This window comes from Anolis carolinensis, chromosome 1, assembly GCF_035594765.1.
Source record: "Anolis carolinensis isolate JA03-04 chromosome 1, rAnoCar3.1.pri, whole genome shotgun sequence".
NCBI lineage: Eukaryota > Metazoa > Chordata > Lepidosauria > Squamata > Dactyloidae > Anolis > Anolis carolinensis.
The window spans coordinates 177,674,038-177,700,374 of record NC_085841.1 but is presented as its reverse complement, the minus strand read 5'-3'; the positions used below and the strand labels follow the sequence as shown (position 1 = coordinate 177,700,374).

The following is a 26,337-nucleotide window of genomic DNA, read 5'->3' as shown; positions in this document are numbered from 1 at the left end:
GGCTCTCCAAGTGTAGTGTCTTGGCGGTGGGTGCGTAGGTCACTGTGGAGTCCTATTCTTGACTTGCAGAGCTCAGATGGTGTTGTATTTCAGTGTCAATGTTGATTTTTGTGGAGAGGTGGCTACCAAGGTAGCAGAAAGGATTATTGCGAGGATTTTCCCAGCAGAGGTTAGAAGGGAGATATCTTGATAGTTTCCACAGTTTGTTCTTTCCCCGTTTTTTGAAAAGGGTGATGATGGTGGCATCCTTGAAATCTGCTGGGATTTTCTTGGTCACCTACACTTTTTCAATGAGCTGGTGGAGTTGTGTCAGCTCAGGTCCACCCTCTTTAAAGATTTCAGCAGGGATCCCATCAGATCCGCTGGCTTTGTTATTTTTTTGTTGGCTGATGGCATTGCTGATTTCCTCCAGACTAGGCAGTGCTGCAAGCTCATCCCTAGTTTGTTGTTGTGGGATTTGAGAGAGAACCTCTTTGGTCACATTGGAGCTGCGATTCAAGAGGTTGTGGTAGTGCTCGTTCCATCGTAGTGCAATTGATTTTTTTTTTGTCCTTCAGAAGTTTGGTTCCATCTGAGGGTGCATGCCATGATTTCTTGGTCTGTAGATGACCTTTGTGGCTTTAAAGAATCCTTGAGCATCATGGATATCTGTCAAGTGTTGGATTTCTTCACCCCTTTTTTGTCCGCCAGATGTTCTTGAGCTCTCTGGTCCTTCTTTGGACCTCAGCTTTTGCACTAGCATAGATCTTTTTCTTAACAGCATAGTTGGTGTCGCTCTGCCATGTTTGGAAGGCTTTCCTTTTTTATCAATTAACTGCTGGATCTCTTTGTCATTTTCGTCAAACCAGTCTTGATGTTTCTTAGTTTGGTATCCAGTGCTTTTTTCACAGGCTGTAATGATGGAGGTCTTCAGTTTGTTCCAATGTTCCTCAATATTTTCAGGGTGTTCTATGGGTAGATGATCCTTGAGTGTTGTCTGGAGAAGGGCTCATTTGGAAGGCTCTTGAAGGGCTTGAGTGTTTATTTTTTTGCCTTGTCTTTCCTTGGAGTCTGTGTGTGTGGGGACGATCCTGATGGCTATCATGGATCGGATTAACCTGTGGTCTGTCCAGCAGTCATCAGCGCCTGTCATGGCTCTTGTGAGAAGCACGTTGCAGTGGTTTCTGGCACGTGTAATTACATAGTTCAAGGAGTGCCAGTGCTTTGACCGGGGGTGCTTCCATGATATCTTGAACTTGTTTTTCTGGCAGAATAGTGTGTTGGTGATGACAAGATTGTGTTCCGCACATTTGGTGAGAAGCAGGATGCCATTTGAGTTGCTGTTTCCAAACCCATCTTTCCCTGGTCATAAGTCAAAGTCTTGTCCAACTCTTGCATTAAAATCCCCCAGGAGGATGATTTTATCCTCCTTAGGTATCTCCGAAAGAATGGTGTCTAGCTGACAGTAAAATTTTTCCTTGATGTTTTCATCAGCATCTAGTGTTGGTGCATAGGCACTAATGATGGTTCCCTGCTGGTTTTTTGGCAAGGTTAATTAGGAGGGTTGAGAGTCATTCGTTAATGCTGATGGGCGCTTCGGACAGATGCTTCACCAGGTCGTTTCTGATAGAAAAGCCAATTTCTTCGTTTTTCTTCAAGTTGTCCCTTTCAGAAGAAGATGTAGCCTCCCTTTTCTTCTTTCAGCTGTCCCTCTCCTGCTCTCTGGGTCTCCTGAAGTGCTGCTCTCTTGCAATAATAGCGGTCCTGCGTTCGGGGCGTTCATTGTCTTGATTGTTCAACAGTGTCCGTACGTTTCATATTCCAAAGTTCATTTTTCTTTTTTGGCTGCAGGGTGATGGCCAGGTGCCACCCTGCTGTGAAGCTTGTGATACTGAGGGAATTTTTCGTGCTGAGGATCCCCTGTTTGTAGTGAACCAGGTTGTCTGTTTCCATGCAAACCATGGATCTGTCCCAAGGAATATCTAGTTCCAACTTAGGCTCAAGGCATGTTTTAGACCAGTGGTTCTCAACCTGGAGTCCCCAGAAATCTTAACAGCTGGTAAACTGGCTCGGATTTCCAGGAGTTGTAGGCCAAAAACATCTAGGGACCCCAGGTTGAGAACCACTGTTTTAGATTTTGCTTTCTGATCAGGGAAGGATGATAGTGATTTGTGAATGGAGGAGCTTTCTGCTAGTTTTATTTTGTCATGAGTAGATCAGCTCTTGATCAGAATTAGACATGATAGGACTCAAAACCTCTGCAGGGATGGGGGCTTCTCCAGGAGGCTTATGGATTTGAATTCCTAATAGTTCTTGGGGAGTTTCCTGCTTTCTTGGTAGGTGATTCTTTTGATCTCTGGAATGGGGAACACCTTTGGTTGGTGGACACCTAGGTATTTCTTTCCATGGAATGGAGCTAAACCTATGAAGAAAACTAGACAAGAGAAATGTGAACTTATTGGTTCTACTGACCTTCCAGTAACTTGCGATACCATCAGTCATGGTATTCTTCTGAGTTGCCTCTCTGGGCTGGAGTATGAAGGAACTATTCACCAATGGCTATGTTCTTTCTTGAAAGAACACTCAGATGTTGGTTCTGGAAAATTTCTGCTCAACTCCTTGGTTGTTTGCCTGTAGAGTCCCTCAGGGTTCAGTGTTGCCCAATATGCTATTTAGTTCTACATTAAACCTGACCTCTCATCTCCAAAATGACTCCTGTTGCATGTTGAGTGTTTCTGAGATATTTGGAACGTCTTACTGACACAGATACTTCCAAAGGCAGAGAGAAGAGGGAGCTGATAATGTTTACCAAGTGATGTGCTTGTTCCTTGAGATACCAGATCTAGCCATGATGGTCTTAGATACATCCCATTGGGATTACTGTAATGCACTCTACATGGGACTGGCTCTAAAGAGTGTTTAAAACCTTTGCCTGGGCCAAAGAACTGCATCCAGATTGCTAACCAGGGCTGGTTGTAGCATTGCCAATTTTGTTTCTTGGGCTTGATTCAAAGTGCTGGTTATGATCTATAAAGCCCTATATGGCCCAGGCACAGGATGGGCAAATCACATCTCGGTGTACAAATCTGCCTGGGCCCTGAGATCCTCAGGAGAGGCTCTCCTCTTGGTCCCACCATTATCACAAGCAAAGTTGGTGGGGACGCACTAGAGGGTCTTTTCGGTGGCTGCCCTTAGATTCTGGAACTCCTTTCTCAGGGAGGCTAGAATCCCCTCTCCTTTTCATTGTTTTTTTTTTTGTCAGCAGGTAAAAATATTTTATTCAATTTAAAATGAAAATTGTTAAATATGGGCTATGTTCTACTGTAATGTTAAAGCGGAACTGCTTTTAAGAACTTTTAAAATCTTTTAAATTGTGAATACTTTTCATATTGTAATGAGTTTTTAATTATTTTAATATTTACTTCCTTTGGGAAAATCATCATAATCATCATATGGCATAACTTTCCCAGACAAAGTACAGTAGAGTCTCACTTATTCAACGTAAACGGGCTGGCAGAACATTGGATAAGTGAAAATGTTGGATAATAAGGAGGGATTAAGGAAAAGCCTATTAAATGTCAAATTATGTTAACGATTTTACAAATTAAGCACCAAAACATCATGCTTTACAACAAATGGCTAGAAAAAGCACTTCAATGCACGATAACGTTATGTAATAATTACTATATTTATGAATATAGCACCAAAAATGCTAACCCTTTTGAGATCCAAACGTTTCCCGTTTTTCCTTCACTTTCTGCCTCCAAAAAAGAAGGGGAGGAAAGGGCAGGGAGGGGACTTGGGGAAGAGCCCCTTTCCTCCTGACCAACCCACCCCACTCCGGCCCACCATGTGGCCCCCAAGTGAGAAAGTTTGCTCATGCCTGATCTTCACTTTTAATTCATACTAGTTAACAAAACAAAAAGCCATCAAATCGTTTATTTTTCTGTCAGGAGCGACTTGAGAAACTGCAAGTCACTTCTGGTGTGAGAGAATTGACTGTGCAAGGACGTTGCCCAGGGGATGCCTGGATGTTTGATGTTTTACCATCTTTGTGGTAAATCATTAAGTGTAGGAAATATGGTATATACTTGCCCAATACTAGTATACCGGTAGGTTACTGATAAATCAACGTCCTTTTTTACCTATGCAGTGAGCTCTGGTTGATTACAACAGGACACTTACAGGGGTACACATTGCAGTACTAGTAGCAGCAATGGTAGGAGTAGTAATGTAATAATAGTAGTGATGCCATCTCTTATTTTCAGTAATGCAGCATAGATATGTAGTCATTTTCTATATGAATGGAAGTATATTTAGAAAGCTCCCACTATTAAGCTTTACCTTCTCCAACTGACTGTGATGAAATTACAGCATGCATAGTTGATGTGATTCATTGCAGGGATAACAGCAGGGCTAATGCAGTGTGTAGCTGTTCTTACTTAGAATCTAATTCTAAGACTGGCAGGACGTCTCTAATTATAAACTCTTTCCCCTAGGTTTTGCCTTCAGTTCCTCGTCTGTTGTTAATTCCCAACTTTCATTGACAACTAAAGGAAAAGAATGAAAAAAGCAAACAATTATGAAAATTGACAGCATTGTATGCATTGTGCTACATATAGAGCATTTGCACATTTCAGAAGCCTTATACAGTTATATTTAAATTTCTGATCAAGCTGACTCCTTGCTCAGATGGCTTAGAACAGTGGCCCTCAAACTTTTAAAGTAGAGGGCCAGTCCACAATCCTTCAGACTGTTAAGGGGCCAAATTATCATTTGAAAAAAATACAAACAAATTCCGATGCACACTGCACATGTCTTATTTGTAGTGCAAAAACAACAACAACACTGAAAGAACAATACAATATTTAAAATTAAGAACAATTTTAATCAACATAAACTTATCAGAATTTCAATTGGAAGTGTGGACCCGCTTCTGGCCGATGAGCTAGTCAAGTTAATTAGGATTGTTGTTGTTGTGTGCCTTCAAGTCATTTCAGACTTTGGGCAAGTCGAAGTCTATAACTGAGGGTGGGGTTCAGGTAAATGACCTTGGAGGGCCGTATCCGGCCCATGGGCTTAGTTTGAGGACAAATAATAAGTACTTTGGTACTTAGTTTGAGGACCCCTGGCTTAGAATATAGAAATGTGATCTCTCCCATGTATCATTTGCATTTGAGACCTGTCTTTATACTGCTCTCTTGCTTTTCATACAAAGGGAGTTGAAAAGAGAGAAAGAGGTAGAAGCCCATATTTGCATCTCGTCTAGTCTTCCTAATCCTAGAGCAGAGGCAGAGTGAACATGCAAAATGATATGGAATCACAGTTGATAGCTTTTGATATAAAAATACTTTTAATGGAGAAAAGAGATAGGACCTGGGTAAAAGGAGTAGAATTAGGATAGAAATTTGATTTAAACTTGAAATAATTTTTGTGTGTGTGTGAGGTGGTAATGGTGGTGAATCAGATTTCAAAAACTTGTGGTAAACTTAAGAATGTTAGAAACTCATTGCTTGAGTTATATTTCTATATAGAAATATAATAGTAGAAATATTGAGTATTGAATACAGTAGAAAATTTTGAGAAATAGAGTCTTTCTAAATACCTCTACAAACTTCCAGCACATCCCCAAACCCTCTTGTGGATTAAGGAACCTCTGGAACAGCATCTAACAGCCACAGTGTGTTGCACTGGTAGGGAGAAACCATAAGAATTGGGGTGTTTTGCTGAAGAAGTGAATATCTATCTACTCGTACTTTCCCCTCTGAGAAGAGAAATAACTAGTCTCATGCAGTTCATTATATGCCATATACTGACACGAGAATGGCTTGAAACATAGAGATGCGCTGCAAATATTTTTGATGAGGACAGACCAGCATATTGATGCGTACTACCCAACTGTTTTCATTTACAACAAGATATCTGAACAAACCATGGATCTTGGTTTTCTGGTTTGTTTATTGAGATGTGTGAATGGGCAAAGAGAAAGTTCTGTGACTTTCTTGGCAGTATAGACAAGGCAGAGAGCGAACTGTATGTCTGGTTTTCACATCATAATGAACAAACCAGCCTATCTTCATGACCACATCTCCCCCTATGAACCGGTGCAGACTCTAAGATCTGCCGGGGAAGCCATCCTCTTGGTCCCACCTCCATCTTTAATGCGGTAGGTGGGGACGAGGGAGAGGGCCTTCTCGGTGGTGCCCCCCCAACTCTGTGGTGGTGCCTCCCCAGTGAACTTAGACAAGCCCCTACACTACAACACTTTAGGAAAGAGTTAAAAACTTGGTTTTTAACCAGTAACCAGAACTGATTGCCGATCACGTAGCCCTTTATATCTACATTTTATTTATTTCTTTATTTTGGTATTTCTACCCCGCCCTTCTCCCCTGGGGGACTCAGGGCGGCTTACAAATTGGCAACACAGTGCCATCACATCAACAATACAATACAAAAGGCATTAAAAACTAAAAACATTTAAAACATCATAAAAACCAATATACAGTAATAAAACATTACCATGCACCGAGGTAATGTCCTTTCATTCACTAGACCTTGTTAATCCAGTCTTAAAAACTGACCATGCCAAGCTGGAAAGTTCATTCATTGAACGCATTTTGTGCATTCAGCTTGGCTGCTATATTGATTACATTGATCTTTTAACTGATTCTATTTTAATAGAGGTTGTTTTATCCAATTTGTATGCCCGGTTAATGTAATGCTATTATTGTTTTCATGTTGATGTATTTTATTTTATGTATTATATATTTTACTAGCTGTGCCCGGCCATGCGTTGCTGTGGCAAAGTGGTGGTGGTATTGGTTAAAAATTGTTGTGGAATTTTTATTTGACGTTATTTGTATTTTTTAATTAATTTTATTGTAACTTATCTTTTTATTTATTATATTTTATTATTTTCTTGTATTATTTTTAGTTATTTTCTGTTATTATAGTATTTTATTGTATTAATTTTTTAGTGTTTTTAATTATTTTTTAGTGTTTTATTATTTTTATTGTATTATTTGTATTTATGTTATTTTTTATTCTTTTATTATTATTTGTGTTTTTATTATTTTATTTTATTATTTGTATGTATTATATTTTATTATTTGATAATATTTTATTTATGTTTTTTAAATTGTATTATTTTATTTTGTTTTTTATTTGGTTTTTTTTGTATTTATTTTATTATTTTTGTTTCTCTTTGTATTGGGTTGCTCTGATTTCTGTGGTCTGCCTGGTCATGTTCCAAATGTATTCTCTCCTGATGTTTTGCCTGCGTGTATGGCAGGCATCCTCAGAGGTTGTAAAATGTGTTGTAACGAAAGCAAGTGGGGTTTATCTATCTGTGGAATGACCAGGGTGGAAGAAAGAATTGTTGTCTGCTTTAGGCAAGTGTGAATGTTGGAATTGGCACTGGCGCTTCAAAGCCTGGATGGTTCCTGCCTGCCTGGAATGAACAAAATGTGGCTCCCAGTATTAAATCAGGACAGTTAACTAAAGACCAGCACTGAGCAATCAGGGATTTCCAGACATGATGTACTGAGGGCAAGCTAACCTTTCCCAACAAAGGATTCCCCCTCTGAAGCAGGAAGTAGGCAGGCTTTGAAGGTGCAAGGGATTCAATGGCAATCAAGGTGGCCAAGTGGAACATTCACAGTTGCCTCAGACAAATAAGAGTTGTAAAAGCAATAGAAATCTTAGCAAGAACAACCTCAGACCATTGCCCAATTGAATTAACACTAAACCAAAAGAAGAAACTCCGAAGATGCAGACTGGATGATAGCTTATTGAAAAAAGAAGATGACATAACTAAATATAGAAACCTATTGACGGAATATTTCAACATGAATTCAACCCCTGACATCTCAGCTCAAACAACTTGGGATGCAGGAAAAGCGGTAATGCGGGGTTACTTCATACAGCAATCAGCTTGGAAGAAAAAAACAAAGAAACGCAAAGGAGAAAGAGCTCGAGGGAAAAATAATGACAGAAAGACATTTAAAGAAAACCCCCGAAAATGAAGAACTAAAATACGATTTAGAAGCCCTCCAAAAACAAAGAGAAATATGGGACCAAGAAGAATGAGCGAAACAACTAAAATTTCTCAAACAATACCACTTCAACAAAGCAAATAAAACAGGCAAGTGCCTAACAAGAAGACTGAGGAAGAAAAAAGAAAAGGCATTCATCAATTCCATAAAAGCTGATGGAATAACCTACACTAAAGAAGAAGACATACTCAACCAATTCAGATCATTCTACAACAATCTATACAGTCAAGAAGAAACAAATGAAGACAAAATCTCAAAATTCCTAGACCAACAAAAAATAACGAAAACAACAAAGGATCAGAAAAAAGACATGAATAAATAAATCACAGACAGAGAAATAAAAACAGTAATCCTCAAATTAGATTCCCAGAAAGCACCAGGCCCAGATGGGCTAACAGCTGTGTATTATAAGACCTTCGAAGAAATCCTAATGCCACATCTAAGAAAGTCATGAATCAAGTAATGACAGAACGCAAGCTCCCACAATCCTGGCAACAGGCCACAATCACAATGATCCATAAAGAAAACTCCCCCGCAACAAACGTAAAGAATTATAGGCCCATTTCCCTTCTAAACATCGATTACAAATTATTCACGAATATCCTGGCAGACAGAATGAAAAACTTCCTAGAAACCCTGATAAGAGAAGAACAATCAGGCTTCTTACCAAATAGGAGAATAAGTGACAATGTTACTTATTCTCCTATTTGGTACAATGGCTTCAAACTACAGGAAAGGAGATTCCACCTGAACATCAGGAAGAACTTCCTCACTGTGAGAGCTGTTCGACAGTGGAACTCTCTCCCCGGGGCCGTGGTGGAGGCTCCTTCCTTGGAGGCTTTTAAGCAGAGGCTGGATGGCCATCTGTCGGGGGTGCTTTGAATGCGATTTCCTGCTTCTTAGCAGGGGGTTGGACTAGATGGCCCATGTGGTCTCTTTCAACTCTACTATTCTATGATTCTATGATTCTATGTTAGAACCATCCTGAACTTAATTGAATATTATGAAATCACAAAGGACAAAGAAGTTTTCTTTCTCTCTCTGGATATAGAAAAGGCTTTTGACAACGTCAACTGGTCTTTCCTCAAAGCTTTATTAAGAAGAATAGACATAGGAACAGAGCTCCAAAATGCTATAGAAACAATATACAATATACAATATTCAAGAAGCAAAAATTATAATAAACGGAGTAGAATCCACAAAAATCCAAATCCAAAAAGGCATCAGACAAAGATGCCCTCTCTCACCTCTCCTCTTCATAACGGTATTGGAAGTACTACTTAACATCATAAGGGACGATAAAAATCTAAAGGGCGCAGAAATCCAAGGTCAAAAATACAAGCTTAGAGCCTTTGCGGACGACATATGTGTTATTGAAGACCCAATAAGCAACGTGGAAAACTGGCTAAAAAGAATCAGGGAATTCGGAGACATGACAGGACTGAAGTTAAATCTAGGAAAAACCCAGGTTATAACGAAAAATATCTCTAAGGAAAGACAAAAGTTACTTAGACACAACAGGTCTAAACATTACCTCACAAATGAAATATCTGGGCATTCACATGTCAAATAAAAACAACCATCTGCAACAGAACAACTATGAACCAATGTGGAAAGAAATCAAGAAAGATTAAAAAAATTGGAACAACCTTGAACTATCACTACTGGGAAGAATAGCATCAATTAAGACATTTGTCCTACCAAAACTTCTCTACTTCTTCCAAAACCTCCCAATTCTCCGTTCACAGAAACCCCTCCTAGAATGGCAAAGGGACATCTCCAAATTTATTTGGCAAGGTCGAAAACCGAGAATAAAATACATACACCTGACTGATGACAAAACAAGAGGGGGGATGAACCTCCCCGATCTTCGTCTATATTATGAATCTTGTGCCTTAACTTGGATCAAAGATTGGCTATTTCTAAAAAACAAGAAAATCTTAAATCTAGAAGGTTTCGACCTAAAAGCCGGCTGGCACTTATATATTTGGCACAAAGCAGACAAAAATGATAAGAAAATATTCAGAAACCACATAATAAGAACTTCACTAAATAAGATATGGGAGAAATACAAAATAAGAATGTTCACCAAAACCCCAATGTGGCTATTGCCACTAGCAATAACTCAGAAGAGTATCCAAAGCAACATAAACTGGCCCACATACAGAGATGTCCTTACAAGTCAAGAAAATGAATATGTCCTAAAAACACAAGAAGAAGTATTGAAATCATTCAGACACCTATCATGGATCCACTACAGGCAAATAAAGGAACAGTACATTAAGGATAAACAAGAAGGCTTCATGAAGAAAGACTCAGAATGGGATAAAATTCTAGAGTCCGAAAACAAATTAATTACAAAGATATATAAGAAACTTCTGGAGTGGAATACCGAAGAAGAACACATTAAGGAAAGCATGGTGCAATGGGCCAGAGATATAGGAAGACCTATAAGATATGAGGAAAGGGAATCAATCTGGAAGAAAAATATAAAACACACATATGCAACCGACCTAAAAGAAAATCAATACAAAATGATTTACAGATGGTACATCACTCCGAAAAAATTAAGCCATTACAACAAAAATATTCAAACAAAATGTTGGAAGTGCCAGGTGAATGAGGGCAGATTCTACCACATGTGGTGGTCCTGTCCCGAAACAAAGAAATACTGAAAAAAAAAATCCATGAAGAATGTGTAAAAATAATGGGAAAAAAACTACATATGAGACCAGAACTATACCTATTGAGCCTTAAAAATTTGAAATTGGACACAAATGAGGAATTTTTTTTTAAACTATCTGGTTATAGGAGCCAGGATTGTCTTTGCCAAATTATGGAGAACAAACCAGATCCCTTCAATTAATCAATGGCTATTAAAAGTATGGGAAATAAAGACCATGGACAGACTAACCTTCCTGATGAAGAAACACCACGGACAACCAATAAAATAAACAGACTGGTCAATATTTGAAGAGTACATAAGGAAAAGACGGACATACCCCGAAGAATTTTCATAAGAATAACCAGAAATACCCAAACCTAGCAATACAACATGTCTCTTCATGAGACAAATGACCCCCCCCCCCCAAATACCCAAATTGACAGCCATCCTACAACACGGAAGAACCAACACCACAAGGGGACCACTCTCTACCATCTAAAGACCCAACCAACCCCCCAGAACCCCTCTCTGTCCCCCTATCTCTCCCTCCCTCAAACTCACCCCCTTCGTTTTTTTTCTTCCCCTTTTCCCTTTCTTCTTCCCCCTTTTTTCTATAGGCCCCTCGCCTAGCCCCACCCCCCTCCACCCTACCCCCTACTTCCCCCCCCTTTTTTTTTTGAACCCCACGATTTTAAACCTGTATGCAAAAATATTTAATAAAAATTATAAAAAAGAGAGTTGTCCCATCCTGGATATCATTGGTGAGATAGAAATAAACATCCCACTTGTCTGTTTTCAAACAGATCTCCTAATCTCTGAGGATGCCTGGCATAGACATGGATGGCAGTTTGGCAGCAGATAGGGTCGTGAGGGAATGTGATGTTTAATAGGCTTTTCCTGACTCCCTTCTTATTATCCAACATATTCAGTTATCCAATGTTCTGCCGGGGTGTTTATGTTGGATAAGTGAGACTCTACTGTATATTTATAATCTTATATTATCTGCTTAGAACTGGGTTATATGAGGCTTCTTCTACACAGCTGAATAACATGCACACTGAAGTGGATTATATGGCAGTGTGGACTCAAGATAATCCAGTTCAAAGCAGATAATATAAGATTATAAATGGGTTATATAGCTGTGTGGAAGGGCCTTGAGTCTACACTGCCATATCATCCAGTGCAAATTAGATAATCTGTAGAAGAGGCCTAAGTGAGGCCTAACTGTGCCTGTCCCCTGGGTTGAGTAGGTTGCTAGGAGACCAAGTGGGCGGAGCTTAGCCTTCTAACTGGCAGCAATTGGCTAAAGACAATTATTCCTCTCCCTCTAATTAGGACTTTATTTTTCTTTTTGTTGTCAGAACCTAGGGGTAAGGATGGTGGATTGTGCTGCCAAATTTCTAGGTTCTGGGGCTTGTACTTTTGTTGTTTAGTGGGAGGGGAGGACACCATTACTCATTTATATATATAGATGTAGGACATCTTTGTGTGCTATTTTATAAGCTGTCCCGAGTCCTCATGGGAGATGGTGGCAGGATATAAATAAAGTTTTATTGTTTTATTATTAACCATGGTCCAAAGGGATGTGAGTTGTTTAGCTGCTTAGTATAAAATTAAATGCATTTTGTGTAGTGCTGTGCTTTGTATATTTAGTGAAAATTACTTATTTATTGAGCAATGTAGAAGTTGATAGCATGGTTGGGAAAGAAGAAAAAGTGTTGACATTTCAGGCACAAAGGCAGAAGTGAGAAGGATTACTACTGGTTTATTAGTGCTATAGAACTGTTGCATTTTTTAGTTCTCTTTTGCTGGCTTCTGGCCATGACCACAATATCAAGATCATCTTTGCTTCCTTTCATTTTTTGGTATGCATTTTCACAAAGTGTAAAAAAAAACTCATGTGAGACAAATACTTGCCTCCTTTCTTCACACGCAATGGCATTGGTAAAGATTTAATGTCACTTTAGATATTTACATTCTTAAAAAGGGAGGAAAAGGAAAGGCAAATCAGTAGTGTCTTCTCAGAACATTCCACAAAAAAGGCATGTCCACCAAATGAGCAGTGCCCACATAGACAGATGTCAGAAGAACAGCTGGCAATTCTGGTAGAGTTTTGTGGTGGACAAACACCCTGCAGCTGTTGCCACACTGGATCGGTCTAGATTCTTTTTCTCATTTCTTTTTCTGCTTTCTACAAATGGAAGAGGTTTAAGTCATGGAAAGTAACTAAGCAGTAAATGTATTTGATATTGAGTTCAGTTTTCTGTTACATTTTGGGGGGAGACATTGGAAATAAATTGTCACATACTCTAAAAGGCACCACATTATGTCTCATCTTAGAAGCTAAGTGGGGGTCAGCAATGGCCAAGCATAGTGAATGAGGCATAGGTGAGAAAGATAGCTAGTGATAGACCCAGAAACTACTGAGGGTTTCTCAAAGAGTTCTCTCTCCCACACTAGCAGAAATTTGCCAATGAAAATGGATAGGATAGGGGAAGAGAACTCTGGGTCCAATAGTTTAACACACACACACCAAGCCTCTGTGAAAAGCAGATGTTGGAAGAGAGAAAAGTCCAAAATAGATTTGGCTGCCATGGGCTCTGGAAATGTTGGAAACTTCAGGCTGCCCTATGTTTGCCTAGAAAATGGCAGTGTGCAATGAGGCAGGGACCTTGGAAATCACCCCCTTCTGATGTCTGCATTATAAAGAACTGGATGTGTAACTAGCCCTCTTTCCTCAAAGGTGTGGTGGTAGCAGCATCAGCAAGAAAAAGTTTCAAATTTCGATCTTTTGGATTTCTAGAAAAGGAAGACTCAACTTGTGCAATGCTTTCTCATGAAAGCAGTGTGTATGAATTAATACCACTGCCCTGCTCAAGCATTTTCTGTGACTGTGAAATAGTGAAACTAGGGTTGTATTGTATTAATCTCTGTTTTGTCTTTCTCATGCAGTGATGCTTGTCAGAAGTAACCAAATGCCTCAGTGTTGTAACATGATGAATTTTGCCTTTGCTGTATATTCAGGAGTAGGTGTTGTGGCCATGCAGGAAGATATTACAAAATCCAAAATATACATCCCAATTTCTTCCTTTAGACAACAAGTTATTATTTCTGAAGATCACCTTAAACACCAACTTAAGCAGACATCTCAAATAAGACTCAGGACTGCGACTCGTAACAGGCCCATTTTCTTTTCCTTTAGGATTATAACATTTTACCTGCTAAAAAAACTACTGAATTTTGAAAGATAATATGATGTATTTTACACCTTTTTATTGGCAGAATAAAAGCAATTGTTGGTGCTAATTTCAGATTTTGTTGTGTTTTGTTAATATTATAAAAAACAAAGCTTGCTTCAACATGTATCCAGGCAGATGAGGCATTTTAATCTCCCATGGTCATGTTTTGTTATTCAAAAAACTAGAGCTGTAAAGTAGGCTTTTGTGCAACGTTATCACCTGAGAATTTCTAAACACTGCGCTTATGTTTTATTTGCCTACTATCTTCGTGTCAGGAGCGACTTGAGAAACTGCAAGTTGCTTCTGGTGTGAGAGGATTGGCCGTCTGCAAGGACGCTGCCCAGGGGACGCCCGGATGTTTTGATGTTTTGATCCTTGTGGGAGGGTTCTCTCGTCCCCGCATGGAGCTGGAGCTGATAGAGGGAGCACCGGGATTGCATATCCTATATATTCATTAAAAGGTCTCAACATTTTAGTCAAAAGATCATGCCAAAAATATGGGTTGATTTATCTATGGGTCAGTATGACTGTGCAGTAACCTTCAACTTATCCACTGTCATATCCATAATTTTGGCCCTTGAATTATACATTGTTAACTTATACATAAGTATATATGGTTTGTAAATAACTATTTCAAACAAATGGTCAATCATGATTTTTGGCTCTAGGTGTTTCAGCATCATGCAATATACTTCATTATCTCCTCCTGCCTCCGATAATGGGGCATTTTATTATTTTGTAATACCTTAGAAATTTCAGTAGAGGCAGAAATACCCCGGATGTGTAGCTCTCTCTATATCCATGGGAAATTGAATCTGAGTCCTACCGCAGACAATAAAATCCATGGCAGAATAAAATAGTGAAACTAGTAGATCCCCTAGCTTCAGGGAACCTGAGGATCTATGAAGCAGTGAAAAGTTACAGTAGGTTATGCCTACACACCAGCATAGTGCTCACTGCACAGCAAAATCAAGGCTTGCTTTTTGGATTTTCCCCCTTATTTTTTGAAGTTGCTTATTACATCCACAGGTACAGAACCTGCAGATACAGATACAGGGGGCTCATTGCAGATATGTTGCTTTTATAATACTACCAATGTATCCACTTGCAAGTCATTTATCATTTATCACAGCTCTTTGAAAACATATGGCCAGAATCATAACGTCTGTATCCTGTTGTTATCCTTATTGTTCCTACAGCTGTATAATTGTGCTCAATAGCATAGCTTTATTCTCATTCCATTGGTGCAGCTAAAGAAGTGGTTTGATCACCATGTCCATGCTAAAATCAATCTGTCTCAAATTGCTGCTGGAAGATTCTCTTCCCTATTCCCACTTTTACTCAAAATGAGATTAACATGGAATTTTTAAAAATTCTGCATGGTTGAGAGTACATGTTGTTTTCTTGAATTCTAGTTTGTTCAACAATAATTATCTATTTTGTCTTTTGTTATGTCTCTTCCACCAACATGCAATCACTTGTTTCTGGTTTTGCCTGTTGAGAGCCATATTTTTGGCCAGAGGTGTACATTCTTTTCAGTAAACAGCAGATAAATACCATAGTAGAGTACTTTTTACTAGTACTATAACATAACTAACTTTTTTTGTAATGTAGCATAAGTAAAACAAAACTGTAATCCTGCTTTTTCTTTCTTTCATACAAATAAAATACTGAAGTCATTTTCTTATCAACCAGTCTTCTTTCTACATGACTGACAAATGATGTGTGCATTGACATGCAGTTCATGATCCAAATACTCTCTGTGAGTTATTACATTGAGACTTCCTGTTTTGGTTCATAAGATGCCACTCATTGCAATACTACAAATAGTCTGGTCTACATGTATCTTTAGAGTATAATATTGACTTTTCTTGTGCGTTGGTGTTCTGTAATAGAATTGTTCTAGATCACAGGTCCTCAACATGAACAGAATTCCTATGCACACTGCACACATTTTATTTGTAGTGCCAAAAAAACCCCATGGAAGAACAATACAGTCTTTCAAATGAACTATTTTAACCAACATAAACTCACCAGTATTTCAGTGGAAAGTATTGGCCTGCTTTTGGTTGATGCAATAGTCAGGTTGATTAAGATTGTTGCTGTTGTGTGCCTTCAAGTCATTTCAGATTGAGTTCAACCCTTAGCCTAAAGTTTAGGGCAGGGGCTGGGTAGATGACCTTGGAGGGGTGCATCCTACCCATGGGCCTTAGTTTGGGGACCCTTGTTCTAGATGTACAGGATGGCATTCTCTAGGTTATCCTGGAAATAAAATTGTTTGTGTTGTCTTGGAGTCTGTGCAGCCAAATTGCTTCTCGGTCATTCACATAGTCCTTTATCATTTGGTTCACTGGGTGACTCAGTAGGTGAATTCAAGGCTCTGAATCCTTTTCACAATTTATTGTGCAGCCATGGGAGCCATTTTTAACAACACTGTATATTTGTAGCTACACTGTATATTTTAGCTACACTAAAATGTATAGGATTTGCCCTTGTACAAACAAATTGAAGCTTAATCCAAGAACAGAGATACTTCTAGTTAGTCAGGAGGCAGATCAGGGAATAGGGATCCAGCCTATGCTAGATTGAGTTACATTCCCCTTGAAAACACAGGTCTGCAGTTTGGGGGTACTCCTGGACTCTGTGTTGAACCTGGAGGCCTAGGTTTCCACAGTACCCAGGAGTTCCACTGATTGCCATTTTGTTTCTGGACAAATTCTGAGTGCTGGTTATGACCTATAAAATCCTATACAGTTCAGGTCCAAGCAATTACGCAGATTTCATCTCCCTGTGCAGTCCTGCCTGGGCCCTGAGATTTTCAGGAGAAGCTTTCTTGGTTCTCTCTCCATGACAAGCTCAGTTGGTGGGAACAAGAGAGCGAACCTTCTGGCTTGGTGGCTGCCCCTTGACTCTGAAATTCCCATTTTCCAGGGAAGACAGAATGGCCCCCTCCCTGCTGTCATTCCGGGAACAGGCTAAAACTCCTCTTTTCAGACAGGCTTTTAAAGAAGAAAGTTTAGAGCGTATACTATTTTAAGTATTTTAACTGTGTTTTGTGTTTTAAGTGATATTGAACAATTTGCATGTTTAATCCTATTTCAATATTTATATGCTGAAAATGTTAAATTGTATTTTTTATTGTTTTGAGCCACATTGCATCTCAACTTCAGAGGTAAAAGTAGGATACGAATACATAACAGTAATAATTGATTTTATGCACATCATAATTATCAATACAGTCTTGCGTTCTTCTTGCCTAAGGTAATCTTTGTACATTCTTACTTTTACTAGCTGGTTGGTCTTGTTTTTGAAGATTTTCTCTTTTACTAATTACTCAGGTTGACTACACTAATAGTCTAAGCCGGTTTCATGATTAAAACTCAAGTTATCAAAGCATATGTCATTTATAGCATCTAGTTGATTAAAATCTACATATAACAAAATTGAATAAAGCATATAACAAAAACTACCAAGTAGATATAAGAAAGAAAAAGAAACGTACCAAATAACCTACAAATCGACCTGAACAAGCAAACCAAAAGAGAAAAAGAGAATTATTTCCAGCTGTCTTTTCTGTAGTTATATTTTAAGTCTTAAAATTATACATTGACTGTGCATTTAAGTCATAGTAATTGTCAAAACCCACTGAGGTGATTCCAATCTTTCAAAATCACCACTAATGATTTTTTAATCCAAATAGACAATTCTGTTTGCATGAAATAATTTAATTTTAATCACCAGTCATCTTTAATAGGGAGTAAGTCACTCTTCAGTTTCTGAGCAATATAATACTGTTATCATATACTGTTACTAGCTGTTCCCGGCCACGCGTTGCTGTGGCGTTGTCTGGTGGTGTTGGTGAGAAATTGTTGAGGTAGTGGTGGTATTGAATGTCTGTTGTATGGTTGTCTTTATGTTTAGTATGCACACTGAAGTGGATTATATGGCAGTGTGGACTCAAGATAATCCAGTTCAAAGCAGATAATATAAGATTATAAATGGGTTATATAGCTGTGTGGAAGGGCCTTGAGTCTACACTGCCATATAATCCAGTTAAAATCTGATAATCTGTGGAAGAGACCTAAGTGAGGCCTAACTGTGCCTGTCCCCTGGGCTGAGTAGGTTGCTAGGAGACCAAGTGGGTGGAGCTTAGCCTTCAAACTGGCAGCAATTGGATAAAAACTATTATTCCTCTCCCTGTAATTAGGACTTTATTTTTCTTTTCTTTTTGTTGTATCAACCTAGAGCCATGAATGATGGGTTGTGTTGTCAAATTTCGAGGTTGGGGGGCCTGTAGTTTTGTTGTTTTGTCCGCTGCCCTGATGCCATTACTCTTTTATATATATAGATCATATACTCTCACACCAGCACTGACTTACAATTTTTTATGTAGCTCCTGACATGAAAAAAATCATATACTGAAATATTCTTCCGTGTGTCCTTTCTAGTTGATCCTTAAGACACTGAAGAAAAAGGAAACAGGTTTTAGTTTTATATAATTCTTAAAATTCTCTGTAGCTGAGTATGAAATGGCCTGAGTACCTTTTTCCATTTTTGCAAGCCCACCAATGCTTTACTACCACATGCTTTACTACCACATTTCCCTCCAGCAGAGACAGATTTAATTTTGTGTGTGTGTCAGGAGCGACTTGAAAAACTGCAGGTCACTTCTGGTGCCTAGGGGGTGCCCAGATGTTTTGATGTTTTTAACATCCCTGTGGTAGGCTTCTCTCATGTCCCCACATGGAGCTGGAGCTGATAGAGGAGCTCATCCAACTGGCAACTTTCAGGTCAGCAGTTCTGCTGGCATAAGGGTTTAACCTACTGAGTCACCGGGGGCTCCAGATTTAAATTGCCCCTTCTTACTTTCATTCCATGTCTTAATGCTTCTGTTTTGAAATAACATACAATTTGAATTTGTTATAGCCATGCCTAGATATTTCATCTTCTTTTCTAAAGTTTTCCCCCATTTGTTCTGTTTGATCTTTCATCTTCATATTTTTCATCAATATCAGTCTTGCTTCTTGAATTTAAAACCTATCAAAACCTAAATTTTATTAGTATCTCAGTCAGTTTTTTGCACTCTCAAATGGCTTTGTCAAGTTAAACACCAAACTGTCAACAAATGTGCTTAATTTGTATTATTCTTTCTTATCCTTACCTTTCTATAAGGACTTCAAGTGCTAAGATGTTTAGCAGTGATAGTGGATATCCATGCCTTGTTCCTTTTTGTATCTCGCATAGGTTATGTAACTCCACATTAACAATTATTTGTGTTTTTGTGTAAGATCTAAGCTATGTCAAAAACATTCCATACAAAAGCAATGAAATTCTCACAATTCACCTGATTTCAGATATAAATAAAGTATGTACTCTGTTAAAAGTATACTTACAGGTGAAGGTTAATCTTCTGTTGAGTAACACGGTTTAATTGCCTTTTTAGTTTGCTTTTGAGTTGTCTGGTTCATCAGAACCTCTGATGAGCTTTAATGCGATGGACCTATTGACATTGGGTTGGTTTATTGTTATTGTTTTTTCTTATCCAGATGGACTTTCTGGCAGGGACCAGCCGGTAGAACTGCTAAATCCAACCAGAGTAAATCATATGCCAAGTTCAGGTATGAGACAAAGTGTTTAGTTGTCTGCTTATCATGTCATGTGTAAGAATGACTTCTAGTATTTGCATCAAAAAAGAGCAGTGGGGAACCTTTGGCTTTTTGGACGTTTTGGAGTTGTTGGCCAAGACATCTGAAGAGGCAGAGTTTTCCTACCTTTGTACTAAAGTGATAGGAAGTTCGCATCTTTCTGCTTTTGGAATATTTCAGTGATATCATGTATTTTATTTCTTCCTTCAAATGTTCTAGATACTGTAATTCTTTATTGTTATGATATCAGGACAGTTAAAAAACTTTCTAATAAATCATACCATGAATATATGAAATATTTTATGGGGACTGATAGAGAGAAAAATGAGATTAACAGTGACAATAGAAAAGGATTTGAAAATGGCACGCAAAATAATAACAAGTGTATATTATTATAATTATTCCATATAAATGTTGACTGTTGAAGTTTTGTTTTGGTTTCTTTTCTCACTGACAGTTGTTAGGGGTCTCTCAGTACCAAATAGCTCTTGTTTTCATTTATTAACAATATGTTGTCTTGTTGCTTTTTTGATAGAGAAAGACATTGAACTCACTCCTGAGGGGTTTAGGGTTGGCTATTTCTCTGCTATCATTTCTCTAGTAGGGAGATACATTTTTACTCTGGCAGGCCTTCACAATCAGTTGTTGCAGAACATTTGTTTTACATTTATTTAGTTTTTATTCCAACTTTCCCTTGCCCAATAATGAAAATTGAGGCACCTAAAAATAAAAAATAAATGTAAATCATTTAATATGTAATTCCGATTAATTAATCTATATATATATATAAAAGAGTAATGAAATTGCCGCCTAGGAGTAAACAACAAAAGTACAAACCCCAGAACCTGGAAATTTGGCAACACAATCCACCATCCTTGCCTCTAGGTTCCTACAACATAATTACACATCACAAACCTCCACAGGGACTACACAACTAAAAAAAGAAAAAAGAACAAGCCATCTGCGCCTGCGCCAACTGGGACCCCTCACGCAGACAGAAAAACCCTCACCCCTCCCCTCAACGATTGCTGTTGCGCGGTCCCTTTTTCCCACCAACGACACCCCCGCCAGCTTGCCCACCATCCCCAACACAATGCGCCCTATTCACTCATCCAGCGGCCCTCAACGTTTCCTCAAAACTTTTTTCCCCACTCCAAATAATCTGCGTCTAAAAGTACCAAAAAAACCAAACAATCCGTCTCCTCCTCCGCAAAAAGCGATCTCGCGCGCGGCCACAACAACACCCACTCCTCCTCTTAACGGTCGCTCCCGCACACTCCTCTTTTCCAACCGCCACCATCTTGGAAGCGTGTTGTTCCTTACCACAGGTGATCTTGGGGAGCCACAAGACATCCTCGAGGCTGGCCTTGCACAGGAGCTCCTCCTCGCTGCACAGGGCCAAGGAGGAGGAGGCTGCCGAGGAGGAGAAGGAGGCGGAGGAGGGTGCCGCCGCCGCCCCCCCCCCCCCCATGCCTCCTGGGCCCACGCTGCTCCCCTTCTTCACCTTCATGTTCCCATCAAAGATGAGGCTGTGTCTGCCTCCGGGAACAGAAGGGAGCGGATCTGCAACTGAGGAGGAGAGAGCCTGGCTCATCCTCCCTTAACCGCCTTTGCGGCGCAAAGCCGGGGAGAGAGGGAGGGAGGAGGGAAAGGAGAGAGGGCACCCTTGAACATGTGCAGAGTGCCAAGCAAGGCAGGAGGAAGGAGGAGGACCCTCCTGGCTGAGAGAAAGGATGCTGGGGAAAAGAGAGATGCTAGATAGAAGGAGAGGGGTTTGGGAATGTCTACTCTGACCATGTGCAGAATGCCCAGGACCACAATGGGGAGGGCCATTAACAATATTTGGTTTATGTATGTATGTATATATATATGTGTGTGTGTGTATAGATGTATATTGATATTCATACTGCATCACAGGGACTCCAGACCATGTGCAGAGTGCCAAGCAAAGCATTATTATTATTATTATTATTATTATTATTATTATTATTATTAAACACTAAAATCAGAATATATAAAAATTCCTGTGGTATAATAAAACAGAACAACACAATCTCTAAAATCAGAACACTAACTAAAGAACAACACTCTGAAAACAGGGGAATTCCAGACAGGAAACAATCAGGACCAGCTAACACATCCCAACAAAAACTTCCCTCAGGGAGGAAGCAGACAAGCTTTAAAGCTGCAAGGCCATTACATGCTAATCATTTTGTCTAATTGCAGCATTCATACTTGCCTCCAACAGAAAAAAAAGACCAGAAATATTGCATATTCACAACCTTTAGGAAATAATATCCCCTGATAGCACAGCGTGTTACAGCTCTGAGCTGCTGAACTTCTGGACCGAAAGGTCGCAGGTTTGAATTGGGGGAGTGGAGTAAGCCCCCACTGTTAGCTCCAGCTTCTGCAAACCCAGAAGTTCAAAAACATGCAAATATGAGTAGATCAATAGGTACTTCTCTAGCGGGAAGGTAACATCATTCCATGCAGTCATGCCACATGACCTTGGAGGAGTCTACAGACAACGCCAGCTCTTTGGCTTAGAAATGGAGATAAGCACCAACCCCCAGACTCGGACACGACTAGACTTAATGTCAGGGGAAAACCTTTACCTTAACTACCAACAAATCCTCAATACTTTATTTCCCATACCACCAAACTTCACCACAGCAACATGTGGCCGGGCACAACTAGTTAGCCTATAAGACGTTTAAAAATGATCCAATACTGGGGGTAACAACACAATAAAAGCCCGTGTTTTTGTATTGTGTACATATTTATACTGGGTTTGCTCTGTTTAAAACTAGCATCTGGATTTAGATTTTTTGCATTTTTCTACTGAAAGATTAACCTTCTTTCTAAAAAATACAATAACAAAAGTTCCATTTATTCTGGAAAGACAGCCCTAAGTTTTTGACTTTACTTTGAGTTTTAAGAGATCAAGAGTCAGTATTTTGATCAGTCAAAAAGATCTGACCTATTGACCATTCAGTTGGTCTTATATTTGTAGTCATTACATTTAGTAGAAGAAATGTTGATCATTTACAAATAGGCTAAATGACATTTAGTTGTTTCCCTTGCTTATTTTCAATAGTTTTTTTTTAAAAAAAAATCACTTTATTTTTCTCATTAGTAATAACCTATTCAACTTTAAAATAATTTTAATAATATATTCATCAAATCTTCTAAATCCAGCCTAGATCTGCAACATAGCATAGCATTATCAGTTACAAAGTAAAAGGAGAACGTTTGAACTGGGTCATTTAGGGAAATGATATTCTGAAGCTAGCAAGTTTAGAAGAATGATCATTTAGATAGAGGTTGATTGATGCTGTTTCTGATTTTTCCCAAAGACACCCTGGAGATTCAGTTGAAGCCAGACTTAAGATCTATAAAGATAAAATACAATTTTCTCTGTATGACAAAGAACCGATGGATGGTGCAGAGCAGAGCAACACTGCCAGATCTCAGTTTGCCCGTGATATTTTTATTTTTCCATCTTCTTATACTATATAGATACATTGCATAGAATTATCCAACCAGTGATAGGAAATATTTATCGAAACATTCTGTCTATTTGGCCCAGATACAATTGCTAGTCTCAATTAAACTAAAATATTGTATCAATTGAACACACGTTAACTGCTATGACTGAAGGCTATGGAATCATGGATGCTGTAGTTTTATAAATCCTTTAGCCTTAACTGCCAATTAGTGCTGGTGCCTCATTAAACTGCAACTCCCAGGATTCCGTAGCATTGAGCCATGGCAGTTAAACCAGTGTCAAACCGCATTAATACAGTATAGATGCACCCTTAGTCTATATTGTGAAGAGCTTAGGTTAGAGCTTTTTTAAATAAATGAATGCTATGCATGTTATGCTAGCTTTTGAATATGGGCTGATAAAGAAGCAAGGGGTGTCACCTACAATGTCCAATATACACAATTCAGAAAAGATAAAAATGATAGAATCTGAAGTTTTATTAAGGCTCAGATCATACTTTTAAGAGTGTTTTTGGGGTATTTATGCCACTTTAACTACAGTGACTCCATCCTTTGGAATCCTGGAATTGGTTTAGTGAGGGCTGACTGTATCATTACAAATTTGAGAATTCCTATACCGGTGACCGTATTGTGTAGATATCCTAATAAAATGTAGATCTGTTATGAGCTGGAGTATCTTGATTCATTTGTTCATTGTCATTTAAGAAAAACGAATGAATATACCCTCTGGAGTAACCTTCCATTAAGATACAAAAGTGCTTTATGGAACACATCTGTAAGCATGGAAATACACTTTTCCATGCAGGCATGACATCCTGTGATCCCCAGCTATTTGCACTTTTAACTTGTTCAGCTCCTTCTTACTTTCCTTCTTGGTAGCCTGCTGAGTCAAATCTTGCTGTATTTCACCATATGATAAATTGCTATATTAAGACTGCTAGAATGAAAAGAGCTGAGGGAACACAGGGAATCGTTTTTGTTTGTAAAACCTGAAGAACTTTATGCTGAGTCTTGATAGGTAACACAAATTTCATGGAGTCCTGCTAGGTAAAACAGATTGGGTTCAATGTGCATTCAAGGGCACTCTGTATCTTGCTTATTTGTGTTGCCTGTGGAAGAGGGAAGAAGGAGATGAGTTGTAAAAAAACCAAAACACTTGAAAAGATCTCCTTGAACCCAAGCAAGGAGAAAATCAAGGAATCGGTTATACAGCAGAATAGAAAAGAATCTGTGTTCATGTATGTGAAAGAGACATACAGTAGAGTCTCACTTATCCAACACTCGCTTATCCAACGTTCTGGATTATCCAACGCATTTTTGTAGTCAATGTTTTCAATATATCGTCATATTTTGGTGCTAAATTCGTAAATACAGTAATTACTACATAGCATTAATGTGTAATGAACTACTTTTTCTGTCAAATTTGTTATATAACATGACGTTTTGGTGCTTAATTTGTAAAATCATAACCTATTTTGATGTTTAATAGGCTTTTTCTTAATCTCTCCTTATTATCCAACATATTTGCTTATCCAACATTCTGCCGGCCCGTTTATGTTGGATAAGTGAGACTCTACTGTACTTGGATTCTTAAATAGAAAAGTATTGAATAAAGCAGTGGTTCTCAACCTGTGGGTCCCCAGAAGTTTTGGCCTACAACTCTCAGAAATCCCAGCCCGTTTACCAGCTGTTAAGATTTCTAGGAGTTGAAGGCCAAAACATCTGGGGACCCACAGGTTGAGAACCCCTGGAATAGAGGAAGATTGGGATTGCTGTGCTTCTTAATTCTATAAATATTGTAAAGACAATATGTAGTTACTCATCTAACATTAAAGGGAAGAGTGTTCTGCATATTTCCCAATAGTATCATTATTTTTGAGAATTGTATAGTTTTTTTCCCCAGTAATATGATAAGGGAAATAATTTCTGCTTCATTTGATTAATATGAATAAAACCATACAATATAATAAACTTTTAATCAAATACTGTACATAAAAGATAAAGCAGAGTGTATTTCCCTTCACATTGCTGATCAATGTATTTTAAACATTTCTGTTCTTATTAACATATTTTAAGTATTTGTAACCTTCTTTAAAAATACGTTGTCACAAATGTTTTAAAAGAAATCGCACCAAAATTCTAACATCAAAATATGTTTAGATTATGGGGGAAAATACAGATACAAAACACAGCAGCTCTGAAGCAAAAGGAGGGAACCCAGATCAGTTCAAAGCAGTTATACAATGTCCAGTAGAATAAAATGGCTTATATCACAAAGGCTTTTAGGCAATAGTTGTTAAGTGAAGCTAGAAAAAATGGTGAGATAATTTATAAAGGGTTTATGAAATTTCACAACTTGTTATGTTGACCAAATTTTGTGTGAGTTGTAATTTCAGACCTTTTTGTAAGTGGAGAGTTATATAACCTCCTTTTTCAAATATGCTTTCAGTAAGCTATTTCATAACCAGTGATGCCACTGTAGACATCCAGGGAATAATGTTTGATCTGGATGTGAGAACCAGAGTTGTTTGACAGGGAAGGATAAATATTTCTCAAAATTACAAAATCCCAGAATTAGATAGCATTGAACCATGGCAGGTAAAGTGGAGTCAAACTGCTTTAATTATGCAGTGTGGCTATTCCTTAAAGCTTTCTTCCAGATTCATGGGTCAAAGACTTTTGAATGTTTGGACAGAACACTGTAGAATTAAAATAAATTGTCTTTTACATGTTGGTTATAGCCAAAATTGTGGATACATTGTAATACATATAATAGTAGCTCCTTTTAACACAGTGGGCCACGAGACCTAAAGTAAGGACTGCGAGACATGTAGGTAAAATCGGCACTGGGAGTGCATGCTGCCATTGGAAGAGAGGGTGAAAGAGAAGGAGAGGGAGAGAAGGAAGGGACGCCAGTGCGTTGCTCTCGCCAGTGCCTTCTCAGCTTTGGGAGGCTTCCCAGGCTGGGGCAAAAAAGACTCACCTGGTGGAACGTGCAAGGGAGCGAGAGAGAGGAGAGGGAGAGGAGAAAAGAAGGCTTGCTCGGCCTTGGGAAGTTTCACAGGCCAGGGCAGAGAAGACTCACCCGGCGGCATGCACGAGGGAGCAACAGAGGAGAATCCCGCCCAAAGTTGTTGTTATTATTACTAGCTCCCATTTCCACACATCAGTTGTAATGGGAAAGCAGCTCTTTGTAAGACCCTGTTTAGTCCCCCAAAGTTGTTTTTTATATTATTATTATTATTATT

General features: G+C 38.7%; 1 protein-coding gene across 9 annotated transcripts in view; it reads left to right on the top strand.

Annotated features, from left to right (window-relative positions):
- The window catches only part of hdac4 (histone deacetylase 4), a 160,178-nt gene that overhangs the window by 27,264 nt on the left and 106,577 nt on the right, over positions 1–26,337 (top strand). For 8 of the 9 annotated variants that reach the window (XM_008113885.3, XM_008113920.3, XM_008113911.3 and 5 more), the window contains exon 3: positions 19,484–19,555. The exons of the other annotated variant lie outside the window; for it this stretch is intronic. In XM_008113885.3, coding sequence (XP_008112092.1) covers positions 19,484–19,555 — 72 coding nt within the window. The remainder of the gene's footprint in view (positions 1–19,483; positions 19,556–26,337) is intronic. 9 annotated transcript variants of the gene reach the window in all.